The sequence below is a fragment of the Malaclemys terrapin genome, chromosome 4 (assembly GCF_027887155.1).
Source record: "Malaclemys terrapin pileata isolate rMalTer1 chromosome 4, rMalTer1.hap1, whole genome shotgun sequence".
Lineage (NCBI taxonomy): Eukaryota > Metazoa > Chordata > Testudines > Emydidae > Malaclemys > Malaclemys terrapin.
Window position 1 is genome coordinate 124507389 of NC_071508.1, and position 15681 is coordinate 124523069.

Sequence of the window (15681 nt, forward strand, 5' to 3'; positions counted from 1 at the left end):
TAGACATAGCCTAGGAAAAAAGCTGTGTGTTTAATTTGGGTTATCTATCATGAGGTAAAATCCTAGTGACGGCAGTTTGTTGTTTTCACATGAGTTAGCAAGTCGAGTTAAAGACTGGGGGAGCCTCACTGCTAACTCTTGTGAAAACTACAAACTGCCTTGTTTTCAGCTAGGGTTTTACCTCATGTTGGTTAGGAATACATTTCTTTTCCTAGTGAGGACACCTCCTTAATGGGGATGCCGTCATCCAGTGTTAAGGAATTCACTGGTACTTAACCAAGTGTTAAATTGGTGTGAAATTCTGAGCTCTGACCTTTTAATATAGAATTTACCAAATGAAGATTAGGAGCAGCAATAAAGATAAAGTACAGTCAATGTCTTTCTCATTCTTGTCTTTTTTATTCCATGTAGTGTTTTATTTCATTTAAGTCTTTTCCAACTTTTTTTTTTAAATGGCCTCCTTTCAGTTTCAGAACAGCTACTTAATCAGGATGATTAGCTGAAAATGGCATATCCCAGTGTAGTGCTCTCTAGATATAGGTCCAAATATCCAGAAATGGCCTTTGATTTGCAGTGCCTCTGATTTGTAGGTGATCAGCAGCTCTACTACTCTAGTGATTCAGAGAGGACATAAAGTTGCCTTGAGTGGACAGATTAGGATGCTCCTGGTTGGAGGAGTCCCAGGGTCACATAGAGTTATCATAGGTAGCTCTACACAACCTGCTGTCACAGCCCCTGATTTAGGTGGCATGGCAAGAGTGTAGGCAGGAAAGAGGATGTGGCCAGAGCACTGCCGTGCTCTGATGATCCTCAGCTGGAGTAATGGCCCCTTGGGGCTGTTACCAATTGGGATAAATGAAAGGAGCCCAGATAGTTGGTCTAACTTATGCTGAGAGCCAAACTGGACCTCACAGACTCAGGGATCAGGGGAAAGCACAAAGTTAGTGTAAAGCCATCTTTGTCTCTCCCCTCAAGTCCTGCACCAACCACATCTCTGCTGGACCCAATGATGGTGCTAGGGCTCAGATTTACAAAGTGGTCTAAGTGATTTAGATACCCATCTCATATTAAAGTTAATGGGAATTGGACACGCAAATCCCCTATGTGGCTATGAAAATCCCACCCTAGGTGTCTAAAGTTGGGCACCCAAAATCAGTGGCCACTTTTGAAACTGTGAGCCACACTACATGTCATACTCTTCTCTGTCTAGTTAATTTAATACTGGCAGTAATGTGAGACTAAGCAGAATAGGAAGAGCACTGATCATTAATCAAATAGTTAATTCCTTACCATTCTATCACTGACTTTCAGATGGAACTCCAAGATGATGGCATCACCTTGGGTTTGGAGAACAGTCTCTCGAAGGACATAATTTCCATCATAAACAATGTGTTTCAGGCCCCTTGGGGTGGCTCTCACACCTGTCAGAAAGATGAAAAAGTAGTAGAATGTAACCTGTGCCAGTCTAGCATTCTCTGTTACCAGCTGGCTTGTGAGCTGCTGGAGCGACTAGCTCCAAAAGAAGAAATCAGGCTGGTGGTAAGTAGTGAAACAAATAGTTTATGTAATGAAATGACAAATTATGAGAGTTCCCCAAAACTCCTGTTTTAATTAGCCTGACATAAGGAAGTGAACTGCATTGATCTTGTGCATAGAGGAATTCTAGAGCAAAATTCCCATTGACTTGTCAGATCTGATAAGCTTGGATGGGAAACCTTCAAGGCGCACTCGCTCGCAATGATATTGATACAATGGGTGGCACTCTTCCTTCTATATCAGCTTTGAACTAGTGGTGGCAGGGCTCTGTTGTTGGAGGTGATGTCTTTCAGATTAAAAAAGACACTGCTTAGTGCTTTTCATCTTCAAAGTTGTTTATATAACTAATTAAAACCAAGGGCCAAGATTTTCAAGTGACTAGTGATTTTGGGCGATTCAGTTTTCAAGTGTCCGACTTGATGTTCCTTAAAGGGGCCTGATTTTAGAAAGTCAGGTCCCTCAAAGCTGTTTCAGGTTGGGCACCCCACATCACTAGTCATTTTTGAATATCTTAACCAAAGTTCCGGGCCACTTGTGATCATTAAAGATCCTTTGTTACTTTTTATGAGACTCACTTAAATGCCCAGGTTTGAGAATGCTGACATTACCACACCCAAATGTACATGCGTACAGTCCATTCATGCTCAGTTTGAGACCCGTTTATGAATGCAGGATTTAATTTAAAGATTAGGATTTGGCCTAGTGTATTGAAGGCTGTACATCAAGAAATTAATTGAATTCCTCAGTTTCCCCATCTGTAAAATGAAGATGATGATACTATCCTCCTTTGTAAACTGCTTTGAGGTCTACTGATGAGAAGTGCTTAATAAGAGCTAGGTATAATCATTATTGTGTTCTTATAGGAGCCCACAGACAACCTTGAGGATAGTCTTCTGTATACTAGACCCGAGTTTATTATAGGAACTGAAGGGGAAGAGGAAAATAAATCTGCAACAAAACATGGAGAAAACCCAGGAAATCATAGAGAGACAACAGAAAATGCTGGTAAGTTAGGGGGACCGTTGAACTAGGTGTTAAATGAAGCATTGGTTTGGCTTTATTCCTTAAAAAAATACAAAGATTTGAAGTAGTCTTGCAAGTCCATTACAGAATTGATAGTTTTTCATGCATTTAATACTTTTAAAATGTGTTCATTCTATGGGAAAGTTGCGTTCCATTTATACACATATATAGCGAAATTGTTGGACCAAGAAAAAAAATAATTAAAAACCCCATTCCTTTGATCACACAGAAAAATGTTTTGGGTCAAATTAATTCCTAATATAATTCTACTGACTGCAGTAGAGCTATAGCTGGCATGCATTAGCCTTTTGTAGCAATCTCACCTTCCCTTGGTTTATTTTCTAGTTACATTCCCAACCAGCAAAAGAGATGATATATTAATGCAGGGGTAGGCAATGTATGGCACGTGTGCCGAAGGCGGCAACGCGAGCTGATTTTCAGTGGCACTCACACTGCCTGGGTCCTGGCCACCGGTCCCGGGGGCTTTGCATTTTAATTTAATTTTAAATGAAGCTTCTTAAAAATTTTAAAAACCTTATTTACTTTACATACAACAATAGTTTAGTTATATATTATAGATTTATAGAAAGAGACCTTCTAAAAACATTAAAATGTATTACTGGCACGTGAAACCTTAAATTAGAGTGAATAAATGAAGATTTGGCACACCACTTCTGAAAGGTTGCCGACCCCTGTATTAATGACTCTAATGTCACTTGATTTTAGCATCAATAAAAAATGACACCGAAAGAAAATTCTGTTACCAGCAACTTCCAGTTACCTTGAAGCTCATATACACTGTATTGCAGGTACAGCTGATTACTTTTTAAGTTTTGTATATTTGATTTAATGACATCCCTGCGTTGAGAGTGGCATTAATTACATGAATTGCTTGCACAGGAAATGGCTAGATTTGAAGAGCCAGACATTCTTTTTAACATGCTGAACTGTTTGAAGATTCTCTGTCTTCATGGGGAATGTTTGTACATTGCAAGAAAGGACCATCCACAATTCTTGGCTTATATTCAAGATCAGATGCTGATTGCAAGGTATGTTTTTAACCCAGGAATTGTCATTTTTATTTATATTACAGTTAGTGCTTCTAAATTCCAACCAGGATCAGAGGTCCATAGTGCTAGGCATTGTACAAACACACAGAGAGAAGCCGTTGCTACTTCAAAGATCTTACAGTTTAAATAGACAAGATAGACAAAGGCTGGGAAGGGAAACAAAGGCACCGAAAAGTGAAGTAACTTGTCCAAGGTCACATAGCAGGTCAGTCCCAGAGCTGAGAACAGAACCCATGTATCCTAACTCCCAGTCCAGTACTCCCTTTGCTAGACCACTAGCCTCCCTGATTGCAGTGCAAATTTGCAATAATGGTTCCAGGAATGCTCATATATTGTCAATGAAACTGATTTGTGGAAATAAAAAAACAGTTCAAGGAAAAGCAGATCAGAACTATGTACAGCATGTGAATTTTATTTTTAAATCTTAATAAGTTTTGTTTTGAGTGCTATGGGATGAATGCTTGCAGTAGTTTATTTGCAAGGAGTTTGGCCATATGAACAACAGACTTGTCATATCATTTACTAAGAAACTGACATTGTGTAAATCTCATTCCTTTCTTTCCTCCCTTTCCTTTTGTCCATTATTGTCTCTCCTTATGTCAAGTCTTATTGCTCTGGGGCTCAATCATGTGCTCCTTACTAGCATAAGCAATTCAATCAGCTTTGGTGGGACAACTTGTGTGAGTAAGGACTTGCAGGATTCATCTTAGATTGTTAAATCTTCAGAGCTTTCCTGGATTTTTTTATTTGTCTGTAAGGCACCACGTGCACCTGTGGTGCAGTATAAATAATGATAATAGTAAGAAGGACTACACAATATCTCTGTTCTCAAAAGTTCATATGGCAGTGTTTGTATTAAACATTAACTAGAGCAGATAGAAAATCAGGAAATTCTGGTATTTTAACATTTTGTTTTTATCTGTACGTGCAAAGTGATGCAGTCTAATTTAGCTGTAACCACTCAAGAAAGAGATCATGGATAGTTCTCTGGAAACATCTGCTCACTATGCAGTTGCAGTCAATAAAGCTAATAGAATGTTAGGAACCATTAGGAAAGGGATTGATAATAAGACAGAAAATATCATAATGTCACTCTATAAATCCATGGTACGCCCACTCCTTGAATACTGCATGCAATTCTGGTTACGCCATCTCAAAAAAATATATTAGAAATGGAAAAGAAACAGAGAAGGGCAACAAAAATGATTAAGGGTATGGAACACATTCCATATTAGGAGAGATGAAAAAGACTGGGACTGTTCAGCTTAGAAAAATAGATGACTAAGAGGAAATATGATAAGAGGTCTGTAAAATCATAAATGGTATGGAGAAAGTGAATAAGGAAGTATTATTTACCCCTACACTTAACACAGGAACCAGGGGTCACCCAATTAAATTAATAGGCAGCAGGTTTAAAACGGAGATATGGAAGTACTTCTTTACACTACGCACAGTCACCCTGTGGAACTTGTTGCCAGGGAATGTTGTGAAGGCTAAAAATATAACTGGGTAAAAAAAAGAATTAGATAAGTTCACGGAGGCTAGGTCTATCAGTGCCTGTTAGCCAGGATGGTCAGGGATGCAACCCCATGTTCTGGGTGTCCCTAAACCTCTGGCTGCCAGAAGCTGGGACAAGATGACAGGGGATGGATCACTCGCTAATTACCCTGTTCTGTTCATTCCCTCTGAAGCATCTGGCATTGGCCACTGTCTGCAGATAGGATACTGGGTTAGATGGACCATTGGTCTGACCCAATGTGGCTGTTCTTATGTTCCAAAGCTGGATGAAAAATTGAAATACTGAATGTTTTTTTAACGGAATTAAATGTTGAAATGTTTAGGTTCAGTTTGACACGGGGTTGCTGCAGTGCCTCAAAGGGGTTGTAATTTGGGTGCGTCATCCTCCCCATTCTCTTCTATGGACCAGGCTCCCATCACAGACTACATTTCCTGTGATGCACCATAAAGGGAATATCTAGAAGGGAGAGTGAGGTGCACTATGGGAGATAAAGTCTGGCTGGGGAGCCAAGCCCATAGGGGAGAAAGGGGGCATGAAGCACTTGAACTACAGCTTCCATGAGGCACTGCAGCTGCCCAGGTGGATACAGATTAATGTTGAACTGACCTGAAATAAAATGTTTAATTCAGTTAAAAAAAACGAAAAGTTTTGATTCAGGAACACCCAATCAGAAATGAAATATTTCATTTAGATTTTCCCAATAAAAAATCAAAAACGTTTTGGTAAAATTAAAGTTTTATCAAGGATAACTTAGATTTTGCAGGACCAACACTTTCTATCAGAAAAAAAAATTGTTGGAAAATTCCCTGCCACCTCTTAATATTAGCTGAGAAATATGTTGTTTGGCTAATGTCAGGGCTGGCTCTGGCTTTTTTGCCGCCCCAGGCAAAAAAGCCTCTCGCCGCCCCCCGGCGGGGAGCGCAGCAGGGGAGGGCGCCGAGCCTGGCCGCGGCCCCGCTCTCCCTGACCAGCCGGAGAGCTGGGGGAGGGTGGCGAGCCCGCCGTGGCCCCGCTCTCCCTGGCCAGCCGGAGCGCCGGGGGGAGGGCGGAGAGCCCAGCCGGGGCCCCGCTCTCCCCAACCGGCCGGAGCACCGGGGGGAGGGCGGAGAGCCCGGCCGTGGCCCCACTCTCCCTGGGTGAGCGCCGCCCCCCTCCAGGTGCCGCCCCAAGCACATGCTTGGAGGGCTGGTGCCTGGAGCTGGCCCTGGCTAGTGTAAAACCAAAGGGGAGTAACCAACTGTAAGAAGGTGCAAAAGCATCACTGTTAGAGAGAGGACACCAGATGAGATCTTCTTTGATCTGATCAGGCCTAGCAGTTCCTACATTCCACACACCAATTGTTTTACAATGAGTTAGATGTATGTTTTTCATGTGGAGTAATACATTTCCGTCTCATTTATGCTGGTGAATGTCTTTGACAGACATCAGAGGGGTAGCCGTGTTAGTCTGAATCTGTAAAAAGCAACAGAGGGTCCTGTGGGACCTTTAAGACTAACAGAAGTATTGGGAGCATAAGCTTTCGTGGGTAAGAACCTGACTTCTTCTTGCATCTGAAGAAGTGAGGTTCTTACCCACGAAAGCTTATGCTCCCAATACTTCTGTTAGTCTTAAAGGTGCCACAGGACCCTCTGTTGCTTTTGACAGACAGTTTCCAAAAACTGCTAGAACCTCCCCCAACAAAATTAATTTAAAATGAATATAAATGCAGGAGTATATGGGACTTCCACATACAGCAACATTGAATTGCTAACATGAGTGCCGGGTGTAACTCACAAATGTACCCTTTTCTTATGAAGCAAATTCCCCCCAGTAACATAATGTAGACATTTAGTATGAAGGACGTTCTGTGAGTAAAAGACAGATTCTGTGATCAGATTTGCTTTTGTTGGTCCTTCTAGTTTATGGAGAGTAGTGAAGTCTGATTTCTCTCAGCTTTCTTCATTGGCTGTTCCACTCCTTCTACATGCTCTGTCGCTTCCTCATGGAGCTGATATTTTCTGGACAATCATAAACAGCAATTTTAACAGCAAAGATTGGAAGATGAGGTTTGAAGCAGGTAGGTCTGAGAAGTGTACGATATTTGCATGCGGGTTGCTATGGCAGGGAGGAAGGGGTTTTATCAGTTGTAGATACTGTAGTTGGCATTGGCTGTTTAAGGTAGAGAGGCTATTTTTCTACAGTTTCTTTCCATCTGTTACCCATAAGTGTTTTTTAAAATTCATTGTCTTCATTGGCTGCTCTGGTGGTTGATTTAATGAAATCATACACCACACTGATAGAAAAGACCCATTAGGTCCTCCACACATAGTCCATCTACCTCTTGCTAATGCAGGATTGTTCCTTATGGTCCATTTCCTTGTGCTCTGGCTAGCCTAGTTTAAATATCTCCAGTAATGGAGCATTACTCACTGAGTACCCCCTTGTATTGCCTTTTAAAGGGTATTTAACTTAGCTCTCCGGTATTGGTGTATGTTTGTAGCATAATAAAATTCTCTAGTAATCTCCATGCATAGTTTTACCCTTCTGTTATCAGAAAAAACAGATCTATATTACTGCCCATTGGATTGATATTCTCTGTGCTGGTCAATCAAGGCCCATGATGCTAGTTCGGGTTTAATGCCAAGAAGCAATGGCTGTTCCCGTCTGCTCCTTAATAGAGGAATTCCTTCAAATCAAAGTGATCCTGATGTTTGAAATAGGGGAATGAAAAGGAAGAAGCAACTATTACAATCAATCAGCCTTATTTTCCTCTCTTACACTGGTGTTACACTGATGTCAATCTATTGATTTTAGTGGAGTTACTTTTAATTTACATTGGTGTAAGGGAGAAGAGACTCAAGCCCACTGGATTTTATTTTGAAATTATTGGCCCACATCCTTGGCTGCAGACAAGGAGTGCACAATACAGCTTGGGAAAAGGGGTGGGGTGTAAAGAGGTCTTTGGCCAGTGGTGCACCAGGACAGTCAATCTAAAAGCTGCTCTAAGTTCTGCTGCCTGCCAGTGCCCCCAAAGGGCCATTATAGCTGCTTGCAATTGCAAGGATGCAGAGAACTGGGTGAAATTTTTTGGCCTGTATTATACGGAAAGTCAGGTTAGATGATCATAATAGTCCCTTGTGGCCTTAAAATCTATGAATCTGTGAATTTAGAAGCTCCTTCCTGTAGCCCAGCCAGCTGTAGGCAGGTTGGCTGGTGTAGAAGCAGCTGTGCTGGCTCTGTGCCTCCAAAAGATCCTCCTGCACTGGAATGATCCTCCTTGGCTGGATGTGCTGGCATTGGGACTACTTTGCACCAAGGGCATGACACGAAGTGGCTGTAGTGTAGGGGAGAATCTGGTTAACTTGTAAGTAATTGGGGTAATGAGAAAAATGTGCACTTGTCGCACAAAGCTGAAAGTGGAAACAAGCTGATGTTTTGATTATTCTTTGTTGTTTTCTATGAGATACAGGCCTGTGTATATTGTTCAAAACATAGGGGAAAAGGTCACTGCTTGAATTAATGTGAATATTCTCTTTGTTTGGGGATTTGTCTGCTGCAGTAGAGAAAGTGGCTGTTTTGTGCAGGTTTCTGGACATTCACTCAGTGACCAAAAATCACCTGCTGAAATATTCTTTGGCTCATGCATTCTGCTGTTTTTTGACTGCCATGGAGGATGTCAACCCAGCAGTGGCTACAAGAGCTGGGCTATTACTTGACACCATAAAGAGGCCAGCTTTGCAGGTAGGTTCACCATATGGAACAAAAAAATGCATCAAAGTTAGAAATGAGTGCAAGTGACAAAGACAGGATCTTGACCCATTTTTTCCCCAAAGTTCAAAGGTGTTCAGATCCATAGTTTGGAGTTTGGCCCATCACTATAACCTCAGAAAACACAGCATCTTAAGGTTCTCAGTAGCTAACTCGCACAGGGGCAACATGCCCTTTACAGATTCTAGAGGTGCCAGTCTTCTGGTCCAAAACACTAGAGCTTACAATAGGATTCTACAGCATCTGAGCTATTACTTGAAAAAACATAATTATTTTTATAATGGTAAAACAAATTGGGGTGATTTTCTTTTTAATGCTGGAAAAAAATATAGTTCAAAAATCTACTGACTCACAAGTAAGGCCCTTCATTTTCAGTTTTTACTGATTTTTTTTTTTTTTTTTTACTGAAAAATTCGCAGGTTTTACAAAAGCTATTATTCAGTTCTCATTGGTTTTCACCCTAAGTTTGGACCAATCATGTACAGGAAAATACTGTTTATATTAAGGAAATCTAATACATTATATGAGGTAAATGTATTTATGTTAATAATAAATTAGTCTAAGTGTAATTGCGAGGTTGTCTGTTAAAGTAAGGCAAAGTAGTGGAAGGTACACACATGCACATGTGCATATGTGTACGAACTGTTAATGTACATTTTATGAAATAAACCACAGCATTAAACTCCGTATTTTTACTTTTCTCTATATGTTGTTTTTTCTGTCCTCCTGTCCCCCAATATTTACCAGAAAATGGCGAAGTTAATTTTTTGCACTGATTTTCACCCATTTTTATCTTTGTAGTAAACACTGATAAATTCCTAGGAATTTTTAAACAAAAAAAACCCCTGCACATGAACGGCCTTACTCACAGGTAAACAGATAGCAGAAAATTTATGAAAACAAAGCTACCTATTGCCTTGATCTTTGAAAGATTTATACACATGTTTACCTTTAAGCATATGAGAAGACCCCCTGATTGGACTACTCATGTGCTTAAAATTAAGCATATATATAAATCTTTGCAGGATCAGGACCTACATTTATAAGCAAGATGGAAAAAATCTCATTATAAAGTTTAGTGCAATATCGGGTATAAATTATTTCTGGTAGATAGAACAAAAAAGGTATTTAAGTAATAATTCCAGTACAGTTGCCCATAAAATGCAGTTCATAGGTTTGCTATTTTATACGATATATGGGGCAGATTTTCAAAGCACAGCTCAGGGAATGTGGATTCTGCTGAAAACAGTCGGAGTTGCACAGCTCCAGTTCTGTCTAAATCTTTTCAGATGTGTCCCTAGTGCTTTGACAAATTGATTGCATATGCCAAAGGCTACAAATAACTGCCTAAGCCAGATTTTTCTTTGTGGTCTGGCCAAAGGTTCTTCTTTTTGAGGAAGACAGGCTTGTCCCACATATGCTGCACTTGTTAAATATTTAATTCCTGTTGTCTTTTTCAAACATGAATGTTGACACCAAGCTCAAAATTCTTGTGCTAATAAAACACAGCAGCATTTGTGTGCCTTTGATACTTTTAACCATGTAATATATCTTTCTCATTTGGGGCCTGAGCCTGCCTATCTAAAACTCCTACTGAAATCAATGGGAATTTTGGGTACACTAGAAGGTCAAGATCAAACCTATACTTTTGATCTATGTATTTATTAAAACATAACATTTTTGATTACTTAAAACAGTTGAACCAGTAGAATTGCTGCTAAATTCCCATCATGTTTCATTGATTGAATTAATGGGAGGTAACATACGTTTCTAGTGGTACATGCTTCAATAGTCTCCACTCTTCATGAACTGTATCAAACTCCTTGAATTCCTGTTAGCAAGCAAAGTCCTTTCCATTAGCTTCCATTCATTTTATTTTATCAGAATATGGTTCGTGCTCTAGCCCCAATGCTACTTTTATGGTTCTGCTGGAAATAAATGGCCAAATTCCCAGAACCCCCCTTTGGTTTTGAAGATTCCTTGAAAGCAATGGGTTTGCATGAACAAAAATGAAAGCAGAATTTGGCCCAAGAATTCTGAGGCAAAGGGTTTTGCATGGTATGCACATCTGCATTGCTAATACCCGCAGTGTCCTTCTGCCTGATAGGTATGTCATAGTAACGGCAGGGTTTGGGTTTGAAACTGTTTCTAGATGCACTGCATTGATTCCTATATTCTTTGCTTGTCAGAACTCTGGGTTGCTTAGGGTTACCATACGTCCGGATTTTCCCGGACATGTCCGGCTTTTTGGGCTCCAAATCCCCGTCCGGGGGGAAAGCCCCAAAAGCCGGACATGTCCGGCCCGGCATGTCCCGATTTTCCCGTCCGTGTGGGTGCTCGGGGGCCGGGGGCTCGGGCCGGGAGCTTGGGGGCCGGGACGGGGGCTTGGGGGTCGGGCCGGCGGAGCGGGGACGGGCCGGGGGCTCCGGGGCTCCGGCGGGGCTGGGCCGGGGGCTCGGGGGCGCCGGCGGGGCCGGGCCGGGGACTCGGGGGACAGGCCGGGCCGGGGACTCGGGGGAGGGGCCGGGCTGGGGACCGGCGGTGCCAGGCCGGGGGCCGGGGGTGCTCGGCCAGGGGGCCGGGCCGGGGACCGCAGTGCTGGGCGGGCCGGGGGTGGTCGGCCGGGGACCGGGCCCGGGGCTGGCACCCCAGGGCCGGGGCCAGCCTGGGCCGCACCTCCACCCTCCACACTCCCCCTTACCTGCTTCAGGCTTCCCGCGACTCAAATGTTTGCGGGAAGCAGGGGAGGGGGCGGAGACTTTGGGGAGGGGGCGGAGTTGGGGCGGGGCTGGGGGCGGGGGCCGGGGCCCCGTGGAGTGTCCTCCTTTGGGAGGCACAAAATATGGTAACCCTAGGGTTGCTTCCTCCACTTTAAAATGACTTGGGGCCAATACACTGGTATAACTTCACTGAAACCAACGGAGCAGCAGGGTATGATCAGGGAGAATTTTGTGTGTCGCATGTAATTGGGTAAATTTTTGCCCTATACTTACATATTTTTAAAAATTAAAATGGAAAATCCCCCATTCAAAACGACGAGGGCCTAATTCTTCCCTCACTTACATTGGTTTTCCATCAGTTTCAGTAGTTATTCCCAACTGACATGTGTGAGAGACCAGAAACAGGCCCTTCTTCTCTACCAGCTGATTAGAGAAGTTGAGAGGTTTGCCTCTCTAACAAGTGTTCTTTAAAATAATACTCTTTCCATCTGAGTTCTGTTCTTTTTTTCCTCCACAGGGTCTGTGCCTCTGCCTTGATTTCCAGTTTGATACAGTTGTCAAAGACAGACCCACAATTCTCAGCAAGCTTTTGCTCCTTCATTTTCTAAAGCAGGACATTCCGGCTTTGAGCTGGGAGTTCTTTGTGAATCGCTTTGAGACACTCTCTCTGGAAGCACAGCTTCATCTGGACTGCAACAAAGAATTCCCTTTTCCAACAAGTAAGCAGAATCAGAAACACATTATCTTTCACCACTGCTGGAATTCAGCTCCCTGAACTAGAGGAGAGAAGTGAAGGCCCCATCTGCAGTGGGGCTTTAACCAGGTTTGCTGAACTGATGTAGTCATTTAAAACTAGACGTGGATAACCCAGTGTAAACATTCCTAGACCAGATTAGGATACACTATATTTAAAGGTTTTTAAACACCATGTTCTGCTTTAATTAAAACATAGTTCTCAGACTTTGTTGAAACATGATTTGGTTCTGTGAATAGTCAAGGTCAAACTGAGTTAGCCTGAATGTTCTTTAGAACCAGTTCCCCCAAACATTATTCTTGACCCCACCGTAGACAGGTTTATAGTTTGCCCTCTTAATAATAATTAATAATTAATTTATTATTATTATTATTTATTTCATTTATTATTATTCCCAAAAGCCCCAGTCATGTTTAGGCCTCATTCTGCTGGGTCCTGTATAAAGAGACAATCCCTGGCCCAGAAGCCATACAGTCCAAAAGATACAAATGGATGAATGGCAACGGTGATATTACATGACCGGTATTTGGGGCTCATACAACAGTTAATAATTCCCATAGTGTCTGTAACAGACATTTGTTAACAGAGGTACTGCACATACCTGGCTTCCTGTTAAGGTACCCAGGGAGATCCTGTCTTTTTCCATCCTCCAATGGGCTAAGATAAAATAATAATTGCACTTGTCTTTGTATGATTATTTTTACATGATTTATTGTAAAAATTACAAATCAATCAGTAACTTAAAGTGAAAAATATTTGGGAGCATTTAATATATAACTATGCTGCAGATGTCCACCTTTTGCCCCTTTGCTTCTTGGCTTTCCAAACATAACCATAAGGGGTTTAGGGGATTTGATTATCTGCTTTTGGATCTCTAATTACTGTAAAAATCAAAGGGCTTCAATGTCTCATGTGCCCAGATCATCAATACTCCATTAAAGCTAATTGAAGTGTACTGGGAGAGTTGAAAGTAACTTACGGGACTTATCGGTACGCAGGGCTGGGGTCCTGAGCGTGGGGGAGGGCTCAGGAGGAAGGGGTTGGGCCTTTAAATCCCTGGACCCTTTAAATTGCTGCCGCTACTCTGAGGCTCTGGTGGCAATTTAAAGGGCCTTGGGCTCCGGCTGCAGTAGTGGCAGCTGGGAACCCTGGGCCCTTTAAATCACCGCCGGAGCCCCATGGTAGCTGTAGCTGCGGTGGCGGCAGCCCTGGCACCCATATAAAGACTTGTTGACTTCAGTGGGGCTCGGGGTCTGCCTGCATGTGAGACTTGCAGTAAATATTTATTCAAAATAAACAGAATGAATCCTAACTTGGTTGATTGCATTTGTAAAGCTATCACTGCTGTCCGGACAAATGTCGCCAACCTCAGTGATACAGCAATGTGGAAGATCAAGAGGGCTCGTTTTGCACGTAATCGTCAGAAGAGCGTGCGTTCCCTGAGGGACAGCGTGAAGGGACCTGGGGAATCAAAGAGAGCACTCTCTCTTCCAGAAACCTTAACCACCAAAATCCGTTGAGTATCCATTTATATTTTTGAGATAAGCCTGCATCTTCTCCCTTAAGATTGCATCCTGTTGCTGAGTACACAATGGGACTTTCAGTATTCATCCAGTGGGGACAGTTTGGCATATCTGGGTTAGAGACTGACTCAAACTTCTGCTAGTTAGAAGTCAGTGAGTTTTGCAAATAACATGGACAACATTCCCGTTTTGTGCTATACTTGTTTTATTGATAGAATGAAGTGCCCTGAAACAAGTTTGTAGATAGTTTTTAACCTGCGTAAGCTGGCTAATGTATTGGCTACTTGGACAAGAACTAGAGATAGCTTTTGGAAAGTGATTCAGTTATTGCTGATTATTATTAATTAATATGTTTTTGTCAATTTATACAATACTATACATGTGCTTGGCACTTTTCAAACAACAAGAAATTCTTTGCTGCAACCATTCTATATTTGCAGATTTCCCTTAGTAGTATAATAATGTGCATACAAAACATTTTTATAACCATCTTACATACGAGGAAATTGATTCTCAAAATCCTCTGGGCTGCATGTGCTGCAAAAATATCAATGACCAGAATATTGTTAATATGCTATAGGAAAAACGATAATTAAATCTACTATTTTTCATTTTTAGGGGACTTTACAAATATTAATTAGTCCTGTACTTAAAAGATACTTCAGCAACACTTAATACCCCCCAACACGTATAATATAATACTTGTTAAAATTAACCGAGTCATCGGTGCCAATCAACTGCTAAGATTAATTAGAATTTTTTCCTCTAAAATTAGTAGAGAACAAAATTAAAACCAAAATTATTTTGCTTATAGTTTTCTTCTGAATCTTATGTAACTTTTATTGATTAATTCTGGATCCTGCATGAGTCCTTCTTGTTTAATGACTCTTGGACCAGAAAAACTGAGTAATAAAGGAAACTAGAGTTAAGGGATACAGAGTATAAAATCACAACTCCACAAAAATAAATCTTCTAAAATGTTACATTCACTGCATGATAACAATTAATACATACACTTGAGAATTCTCTTAGATCAAACTCAGCTTAATGCTGAGCATATGTTGAAGTTTAAGTTGTCTCTATTGCTTATTTAAACAGAGTTATTCTTGGTTTTTAGCTGTGAGGTTGACCAGGCATGAGCAGTCTGCTCCTGCACTTGGTGGAACACCAGAGCAAACGCCAGGTGGGTACTTCCTCTGTTGAAGAGAGGGGTGTATAGTGGATACAGGAAGAAGGGAGGGAATGCGATCTCTTTTATTGGATCATGATATAATTTGCATTAGGCACTAGCTTATCAAAAAGGTTCTTTCTTAAAATGTTGAGTGCCAGAAGAAGGAATTATTTGGGCCTGCAAGTTGTTGCAAGTTATATACTCTTAGTCTGTCAGTCTGTCTCCACTTATTGTCTCTTGTCTTATACTTATTGTAAACTCCTTGGGGCAGGGACTGTTCTTTTGTTCAGGGTTTGTACAGTACCTAGCACAATGGAGTCCTGGTCAATGTCTGGGGCTCCTAAATGTCACTGCACAATAAATAATAATAGTAATATTGTTTGCTGGTCTGTGTAAATCAGTGTGCAGACTCACCGTCGGGACAGAAAAATAAAGTCCCAACTACAGGGTCTCTTCATGTCCCTTTCTTCAGGTCTAGCTTTATTTGCTAAAAATATAAGCTCAAAACTAGAACAAATCAACTCAAACTACTGGGTGATAACCTGCAAGGTCTTCCCAGTTTCAGCGACCTGGAAAGGGCAGGAGCACAACCTTGCTTTATGCTAGCCTCCTTTGAAC

At 41.6% G+C, this 15681-nt stretch overlaps 1 protein-coding gene across 12 annotated transcripts in view; it reads left to right on the forward strand.

Annotated features, from left to right (window-relative positions):
• The window catches only part of UNC79 (unc-79 homolog, NALCN channel complex subunit), a 157695-nt gene that overhangs the window by 53233 nt on the left and 88781 nt on the right, over window positions 1-15681 (forward strand). For 9 of the 12 annotated variants that reach the window (XM_054026851.1, XM_054026849.1, XM_054026850.1 and 6 more), the window contains 9 exons: window positions 1312-1539; window positions 2400-2541; window positions 3286-3368; window positions 3460-3608; window positions 7047-7204; window positions 8687-8868; window positions 12133-12334; window positions 13705-13884; window positions 15010-15075. In XM_054026851.1, coding sequence (XP_053882826.1) covers window positions 1312-1539; window positions 2400-2541; window positions 3286-3368; window positions 3460-3608; window positions 7047-7204; window positions 8687-8868; window positions 12133-12334; window positions 13705-13884; window positions 15010-15075 — 1390 coding nt within the window. The remainder of the gene's footprint in view (window positions 1-1311; window positions 1540-2399; window positions 2542-3285; window positions 3369-3459; window positions 3609-7046; window positions 7205-8686; window positions 8869-12132; window positions 12335-13704; window positions 13885-15009; window positions 15076-15681) is intronic. The other 3 variants (XM_054026854.1, XM_054026855.1, XM_054026848.1) reach the window with 1 other exon arrangement.